This window comes from Siphateles boraxobius, unplaced genomic scaffold (genome assembly GCF_051911475.1).
Source record: "Siphateles boraxobius isolate OS27281-9 unplaced genomic scaffold, OSU_SipBor_1 36, whole genome shotgun sequence".
Lineage (NCBI taxonomy): Eukaryota > Metazoa > Chordata > Actinopteri > Cypriniformes > Leuciscidae > Siphateles > Siphateles boraxobius.
Window position 1 is genome coordinate 267,595 of NW_027508986.1, and position 9,906 is coordinate 277,500.

The 9,906-nt window shown below is 33.2% G+C and overlaps 2 protein-coding genes across 18 annotated transcripts in view; one reads left to right on the forward strand and one right to left on the reverse strand.

Annotated features, from left to right (window-relative positions):
* The window catches only part of LOC143702892 (inverted formin-2-like), a 48,048-nt gene extending 45,945 nt beyond the window's left edge, over positions 1–2,103 (reverse strand). For 7 of the 17 annotated variants that reach the window (XM_077196822.1, XM_077196813.1, XM_077196825.1 and 4 more), the window contains exon 1: positions 1,930–2,073. The gene's annotated coding sequence lies outside the window, so the exon portion shown is untranslated. Of the gene's footprint in view, positions 1–1,929 lie in introns of all 17 variants that reach the window. The other 10 variants (XM_077196821.1, XM_077196814.1, XM_077196823.1 and 7 more) reach the window with 5 other exon arrangements.
* Positions 2,104–4,464: 2,361 nt separating this feature from the next.
* The window catches only part of dnajc17 (DnaJ (Hsp40) homolog, subfamily C, member 17), a 73,949-nt gene continuing 68,507 nt past the window's right edge, over positions 4,465–9,906 (forward strand). The window contains exons 1-2 of the mRNA XM_077196803.1: positions 4,465–4,651; positions 9,072–9,141. Of these exons, the coding sequence (XP_077052918.1) occupies positions 4,574–4,651; positions 9,072–9,141 (148 nt within the window). The 5' untranslated portion in view covers positions 4,465–4,573. The remainder of the gene's footprint in view (positions 4,652–9,071; positions 9,142–9,906) is intronic.

Consider the following 9,906-nt stretch of genomic DNA (forward strand, 5'->3'; position numbering starts at 1 on the left):
TTCTACTAGACAGGTAAAGTTTGGTAAAAGTCACTGCTAGTAAAAGTTAATGTAAGCTATGATTAGCGATGCTAGCCCTGGCACAAGTCATGCACCGCGTAGACACGGTAAACATCTCAATTTGTCTAAAGTAGCCTTATGACCAAATGGTAAATGGTATCATGGTAAAATATTCTAAAACTTTGTGTGTTCAATTTCGATAATTACAATGTGTTCACCATAGTATTTATTACACAAATGCAACAAGCTACTTCTCCATTACATATCATGTCTTGAGTCCTCGGTCACTCAACACGTTTAATAGGCGTTCCCTCTCGGGAGCAACTAGAGTGTTGCGCATGTGCATTTTTTAAAAAAATTGGAGAGGTCGGGTCTTCTCTAAAATTCGGAAAGATCCTCCGCTATACCTTTAAGACTTAGATGTGGGCAGATCAATCCTGAAATACTGATGCTTTCTGATGTTATATGAAAATAATGAGTCAAAGGTATTGACGTCAGTAAGATTTTTTGTAAAGGAAATTAATACTTTTATTCATCAAGGACACATTTAATTGATCAAGTGACAGTAAAATCATTTATAATGTTACAAAAGATAATATATCAAATAAATGCGGTTCTTTTGCACTTTCTATTCATCAAAGAATTCTTGAAAATAAAATTTATATTTTTCTACAAAAATATGAAACACAAATAATAATAAAAAATGTTTCTTGAGCAGCAAATCATCATATTAAAAATGTGACACTGAAGAAATAATGATGCTGAAAATTCAGCTTTGATCACAGGAATAAATTACACTTTACTGTTTATTCACATAGAAAACAGCTGATTTACATTGCTAATAATATTTCAATTTTTTTTACTGTATTTTTTATCTATACTCTTTCAAAAACGTTAAAAATCTTACCGACTTCAAACTTTTAAACAATAGAGTACATGTAACATTTGTCGGCTAGTTTTGATAATTAAAAGTTCAACTGGATTGTTTTATGTTCTGTGATTGTTGTTAATAAATCTGTGAGAAAAAAAAGTGCAAAAGTTTTATATAAAAAAAATTTGTTTATGACTAATTGCGTCAACAAATCACAAAATATTTTATGGTCATGAAAATGAATTCAGATTTAGCATATTAATATTAATGCATTCACTTTAAAAATAATGACACTGCTTTCCCCTTCAGGAAAGTACATGTTAAAGTTAAAGTACAAGTTAAAGTGCATGCTTTTAAAAGTAAAAAGTATCAGTATAAATATGTTCCTATTCCTGTAAATATGATGCTGTTCCTGTATTTACTTTGTAATCTGATTCTAAACGATATCAAATTTGGCAAGTATCGCCCTAATAAAGACTATTTTCAAGTCCAAAAGGAAGAAGTGAGAGGATTGAGGCTCTTCAGAAGCTTCTCCTACTGTCCATCTGATCTTCACACACACACACACACACACACACACACACACACACACACACTGATGCATTACTCCAACACAGACAATGGGACACAGTCAATCCCAGGCTGGGACAAAAACACTCAAGGCTTCAAATGACTGCCACGATGGCAATAATATGAAAATCATCTTTACAGGGCAGATACAATAACTTTTCTTCGATGAAAACAAGCTATTAACCCTCTGAGTGATATAAACGACACAAACAAACACGTCCAGGACACATGATTTCAGCTGTTTGACTTCATATAAACGCAACTGATCTGATCTTCAGTAGATAAATATCAACACAAGCCACCGACAGTGAGTCTTCATCTCCTAAACATGGCGATTCCTCCTCCACAGCGCCATATGCATGATGCATAACCACAGATTTACGACACTACTAAAGTAATACCGCAGATTATTTAAACGAATTCTCAACTCTGATGTGTTTGCATGGTGAAAAGCAATCATAAAGACGTGAAATATTGACTTGTCCTACCTGATTCAGTGAATGTTCTTTATGGTGTGATGCAGAGGAGCACTGATGTGAGGAGGAGACACATGCGGGGGTTTCTCCTGAGAGTTTGAAACATTCCGGGTGGATGAAGATTGTTGAACTGACTCACTCACACATGATGTGCTGCTGCTGACACATGTGCTAACCACGCCCCCCGAGACCAACGGGGCGTGGCTTAACTCGCGCCTCCGCCAATCAAAACAAACCGCCTGTGTGCGGAATGGAATACGAGTACTGCATACATACTACATATATATACTATATACTCCACAGTGTGCCAGTACGCTGTGGAAGCTTGTTTTCCGCCACTGAATAAAAAAGAAAGCACTTTTTTGCCTCACAATTCTGACATTTTTCTTTTTTTCTCAGAATAGCGTGTTATAAAGTTAGAATTGTTAGATACAAACTCACAATTGTTGTTGTTTTTTCGTCAAAATTGGACTTTAGAACTCGCAATTGCGTATTATAAAGTCAGAAACTTGCAATTCCGATAAAATGTCAAGATTGTGAGAAAAAAGTCAGTATTGTGAGATATAAACTTGCAATTGCGAAAAAAGTCAGAATTGCAAGATATAAAATCACAATTGCGAAGAAGTCATAATTGTGAGATATAAATTCGCTATTGCGAAAAAAGTCATAATTGCGAGATATAAACTCAATTGTATGAGAAAAAGTGATAATTGCGAGATAAAAATGTGCAATTACGAAAAAAAGTCATAATTGCAAGATATAAACTCGCAATTGCGAAATATGTCAGAATTGCGAGATATAAACTTGCAATTGCGAAGAAAGTCAGAATAGCAAGATATAAACTCACAATTGCGAAAAAAGTCAGAATTGTGAGATAAAAACTTGCAATTGCGAAAAAGTCAGAATAGCAAGATATAAACTCACAATTGCAAAAAAGTCATAATTGTGAGATATAAATTCGCAATTGCGAAAAAAAGTCATAATTGCAAGATATAAACTAGCAATTGTAAGAAAAAAAGTCATAATTGCGAGATAAAACATGCATTTATGAAAAAAGTCATAATTACGTGATTAAAAACTTGCAATTGTGAAATAGTCAGAATTGCAAGATATAAGATTGCAATCGTGAAAAAAAGTCAGAATTGTGAGATAAAAACTTGCAATTGCGAAAAAAGTCAGAATTGTAAGATAAAAACTCACAATTGCATAAAAAGTCATAATTGTGAGACATGAACTTACAATTACGAAAAAGTCAGAATTGCGAGAAATAAACTCGCAATTGCGAAAAAAGTCAGTGTTTTTTCCTCAGTATTGGACTCTCTTTAATGTCAATTATCTTTTAATTTTTCTTATTCCGTGGGGGAAACAAGCTTCCATAGTATACTGACCACAACTGAAGTATGGAACAGTAGACCTTTCAGACAACAGTTTATAATATTAATATTTATCCACTTTTTTTTATCTCCTCTACTCGTATTCTAAAACTGTAAAGTTTAATTGAATTAAATGTTATTTAAAATGTTTGTTATGTATATATAAATATATCACACTAAAATTATAAAAAAACACACATATATGTATAAACTTCTTTTTTTATGTTTGTTATGTATATACAAATATATTATATAAAATTATATGAAATAAAAATTATATATATAAAATATAATATATAAATATAATCAATTATTTGGGTTTGAGGTGAATTATGTATAATAAGGCCAAGACATGCCATATTTATTATTTTATAAGTAAATATATATATATATATATATATATATACATACATATATATAAACTTTTTATTTATTAAATGTATATATAAATTATAAATAAAATGAATATGTAGATAAAACATATAAATAAAACATAAAATATATAATGTATAATGTAAAATATAATAATATATAAATATAATAAAAAGTAAATATTAAAAAAAGTTTTTCTTCTTTTGATTTTGAGGTGAATTATGAGATGAGCATCTGAAGAACATGCATGCTCCTTTATAAGTTTTTTTACGCAACAATCAGATACTGTATTGAGTGCTTCTGATTTAATGTTATCAGATGCTGAAATATTTGAGAGATTCTCTGTGAACGTCATGCATATCTCAGAGTGTCAGTCTGGTGTTTTTCTCCAGATAAACAAACAAAAGCTGATGGAACACAATATAGTGTCAGCTGACACATGCATGACAGCAAAGAGTATAGCTATGAATAGAGAATCTCAGGAAAGTATTCTATATTTGTACACTATATGTTGGATTAGAATCTCAGGAATATGAATTAAACCCATGCATCTCATTTTAATGCATTGTGTCTTCTTCACCATTGCACTGTCGGCAATACTCCAGTCTTCTTCTACTGTCACTATAGACCTTTTGATACTGTGCCTGGTTATGTGCATTATAAGTACATTTTATATGAAATATAAGCATATATTTATTAAGTATAAATATATTTAATTTAATAAACAATGCCGATATGTAAATGAGATTCGCCCGCACTCGTTCCTCCCGCACTGAAGGCGGCGCTGCGCTGCTCCTACTGTCACACACCGACAGACTGAGAGTCACACAGAAGAAGTCTTTAAACTACCGCCGAGGAGCTCAAGGATATTATTTTTACGCGTTTATTGTTTTATTTAGTGAAATTAAATCATGACGTCAACAAAAGAGCTTTTAGAGATGGATCTTTACGCTTTATTGGGTATTGAATCGACAGCAACAGAGAAACAGGTGCGTTAGTCTGAGAGCTGTATTCATTAGCATCGCTGCACACATCAATAAATAAATCAGATATTAATTATGATGAATGAAAATATATACAATAACAATCAAACAACAGTATAACAGTATCGTCTCTATCACAGGTGGAGCTTATAGAGGGAATGTTTGGTGTCCAGAATGTATGAGTGAACATGAAACTGAAGTGTTTACATGTCAAATTACTCACGGATTATTCATTTATTTAGTTTAGGTCATGTTTAATATTTGATTTTTCTTCTAGGTCATGTTTAGTATTTGATTTTTCTTCTACAACAAGTTTATAATGGCATACTTTTTGAGTATTTTATATAATCATTTTAAAAATAGGTTTAGACATAGAATCATATCGCCTGTTTTGATGATTGATTTCAGTAAGAAAACACAGATATTGAAGGCAGGACAGAAGTTTTGATGTATAATATTGTGCAAAGTGAAGTTAATTCGAGTGTTTTGATGTTTTTGAGGACGGAGTGTGTGTGAGTTTGTGCTGGTGATCAGCAGGTGGCGCTGCAGGCCAACACACGATGACCAGTGAAGGCTGTCGAGCTGTTTACTGTAATCATTTTAATATCATGAAGAAATGTCCACCTTAAGACCGAAAGAAACTATATTTTGCAATTATAAAATGAAACATATTATAGGCCTTATTATAATATTTATAATTATATATGTATATGTAAACTTTTTTTTGTTATGTATATATAATTATATTGCATTAAAAATTGTATTAAATACAAAATTATATATATGAACTTATTTATGTATTTATAAATATACAACAAAATTTTATTAAATCATAATTTTTATAAATATATATATATATTAACCAGTCAAGGCTGTCGATCTGTTTATTGAGATTCTGGGGTGAATATCATGAAGAAATGTCCACGAAAGAAACGATATTTTGTAATTATAAAATTAACCATATTCTACTCCTTATTATACATATTTATTATTTTATTATATTTTATATACATATATTACATAACTATAATTAATAAAAAATTACACATATACATATATGTGTATAAACTTAAAATATTTTTTGTTATGTATGTAAATATCATAGACTTATATTACATTAAAATTATATTAAATACAAAATTATATATAAACTTTAAAAAAATCATGTATATGTAAATATATTACATTAAAAATATATATACATATTTAAAAAATTTAAAATATAATACACATATAATAAATTGTTTGGTTTTGAGGTGAATTATGTCTTGGCCTGTAGTATAATTCTTTTTTAAATCTTATACATTTTTATTATAATTATTTAAATATACACATATACTGTATATTTATTTAAACTTTTGATAAAAAAATTATGTAGCCTATATATATAAATATATTACATAAAATTATATGTAAAATGTAAAAAAATTATATGAATATGTAAATAAAATAAATATAATGCAAAATATAATAATATATTATAATAAAATGTAAATATTAAAGAAAAGTTTAATGTAAAGTTACTTGATAATGATTTTTTACGCAACGATCCAGATGCTGCATTGAGTGCTTGTGGTTTAGTGGTTCTGGTCTTCTAACTCAAGGTTTGCGGGTTTAATCCCAGTTCAGAGGCTTTATCGAGTTTCCGTTTCCTCCAGTTATGAATTGAATGAGTGGAATGAATGCTAAATGAATAAACGTGAGGGACGTTTGGCCCATCAGTGCTGGACTCGATGTTCAAACCCCGATGAACAAAGACTTGATCAGGTTAAAGACACAATCTCATATTGCTGATATAACACACACTACCAGTCAAAAGTTTGGGGTCGGTAAGATTTTAATGTTTTTAAAAGAAGTCTCTTCTGCTCACCAAGGAAGCATTTATTTAATTAAAAATATCCACACACACACAAAAAAAAAAAACAGTAAAATTGTGAAATATTATTATAATGTAAATCAGCTGTTTTCTATGTGAATATATAGTAAAGTGTAATTTATTCCTGTGAATTTTCAGCATCATTACTCCAGTCTTCTGTGTCACATGATCCTTCAGAAATCACTATAATATGATGATTTGATGCTCAAGAAACATTTATGATTATTAGCAATGTTGAAAAAAGTTGTGTAACAAAATGTTTTGAACAACATTTATTTTAAATAGAATCTTTTGTAAATGTGTTTAACTTCTGATCAATATAATTCATCCTTGATGAGTAAAAGTGTTGATTTCTTTTATTTATTCCCCCCAAAAATTAAATAATGACTGAATACTGACCCGAAACTTTTGAACGGTAGTGTTTAAAGTTACAAAAGATTCTATTTCAGATTAATGCTGTTCTATTGAACTTTCTATTCATCAAAGAATCCTGAAATAAAAATGTAAATAACTGTTTTCAATATTGATAGAATTTGGGTGCCAACACACACACACACACACACGCACGCACGCACACACACACACACCTATAGCTGGACTTTCTCCATCACCTGCAGCACAGAGTCCAGTATCGAGGGTCCCAGATCCAGACACACACACACACACACACACACACACACACACACACACACACACACACACACACACACACACACACACACACACACACACACACACACACACACACACACCTACCTACACACACACCTATAGCTGGCCTTTCTCCATCACCTGCAGCACAGAGTCCAGTATCGAGGGTCCCAGATCCAGACACACACACACACACACACACACACACACACACACACACACACACACACACACACACACACACACACACACACACACACACACACACACACCTACCTACACACACACACCTATAGCTGGCCTTTCTCCATCACCTGCAGCACAGAGTCCAGTATCGAGGGTCCCAGATCCAGACACACACACACACACACACACACACACACACACACACACACACACACACACACACACACACACACACACCTACCTACACACACACCTATAGCTGGACTTTCTCCATCACCTGCAGCACAGAGTCCAGTATCGAGGGTCCCAGATCCAGACACACACACACACACACACACACACACACACACACACACACACACACACACACACACACACACACACACACACACACACACCTACCTACACACACACCTATAGCTGGACTTTCTCCATCACCTGCAGCACAGAGTCCAGTATCGAGGGTCCCAGATCCAGACACACACACACACACACACACACACACACACACACACACACACACACACACACACACACACACACACACACACACACACACACACACACACACACACACCTACCTACACACACACCTATAGCTGGACTTTCTCCATCACCTGCAGCACAGAGTCCAGTATCGAGGGTCCCAGGTCCAGACACACACACACACACACACACACACACACACACACACACACACACCTACCTACACACACACCTATAGCTGGACTTTCTCCATCACCTGCAGCACAGAGTCCAGTATTGAGGGTCCCAGATCCAGACACACACACACACACACACACACACACACCTACCTACACACACCTATAGCTGGACTTTCTCCATCACCTGCAGCACAGAGTCCAGTATCGAGGGTCCCAGATCCAGACACACACACACACACACGCACACACACACACACACACACACACCCCTACACACATCTACACACACCTACACACACACACACACACACACACACACACACACACACACACACACACACACACACACACACACACACACACACCTACCTACAAACACACCTATAGCTGGACTTTTCCCCATCACCTGCAGCACAGACTCCAGTATCGAGGGTCCCAGGTCCAGTGACACACACACACACACACACGCTGGCAGAAGCGAGCCGTGTGTTTTGTGGATTTGAGCATCAGTGAGTTCCAGTGTTTGTCAGCTGTCATGAACTCGGCCAACGGGACCAATGAGACGTGCGGTTCACATTCCCAAAGACTCCTGGGAGTTCATGACATACACACAGAGCTCTGAACACACACATACTCAAGTGTGTGTGTTTTATTGTGTGTAATGCGTGTCATGTTTGAGACTCGCCGGCTGAAGCGAGTTCTCGTTGTGGTCCGGTGTGTTTTTCACATGTACGCGTGTGCAGTGTGACATTAATGTGATTCAGAGACTCATTCGGCTCGAGGTTCTGTGGGATTTCAGGGATGTGCTGGGTCATGTGACCGCAGTCTATTGTTATAAAACATGCTTTATGCCTTCCAGGAAACCGTGTCCCTTTGTCTTGAGTTATGTAAAACGTTTTGGTATTATAACTTTGTGTGTATGTGTGTGTGTGTGTAACAACTGCACCAGAAACAACAGAGAATGTGAGATGTGATCAGGAATATATGAAATGCAAGGAAAGCGCAGATGAACATGGAGATTTATTAAACATGAAACTGTCTTTTACAGATCAAGAAAGCGTACAGACAGAAAGCGCTGTCCTGCCATCCAGATAAAAACCCAGACAATCCCAAAGCTGGTGAGTGTTTTACTGTAGTCACCAATCATGTGAGGAAACCTGCAGAAATATGCATAAATAAACGTGTGTGTATTTATATATATATATATATTTTATATATGTACTATATATATAATATACCTTATATATAATACATTTAGTGTATATAAATAAATTATTTCAAATATATGACTTTATAAAACAAATACATTTGTTTAATTCAATTTATTTTATTAATTAAAATTTTAAAATTTTATTATTATTTATTTGTTCATTTCTTTTCCATAAAAACATAAACACATTTATTTCAACATTTTTATTTGTTTTTCATATTTATTCTTATATTTCTGTCTCTTATATGATTTATTATCTGTATTATTTTTTAACTTTATTTTTATTCTTTATTTTTTTTAATTATGTATTTATTTATTCATTCCTTTCTATATATATATATATTTCCATATTTAAATATTCCCACATATATATATTTCAAAAATCTTTCATTTAAATTTTCTTTGCATTTATTATTAATTTTCTGTCTCTTACATGATTTATAATTTTCTCCTTTTTTAAAGTTTATCTTTATTTTTATTTATTTATTTATTAGTTTTATATTTATTTATATTTTCAATTATTTTTTATATTATTTTTTCCCACATTTATTTATTTAAAAAAAATTCTTTGCTTTTGTGTGTCTTCTTTCTTTGCTGTCTCTGGTATTGCTTTGAGTTATTGTAGATTCCTCGTGTTTTGTTCATATCTCTTTTATGGCTGATTCTTCACAAA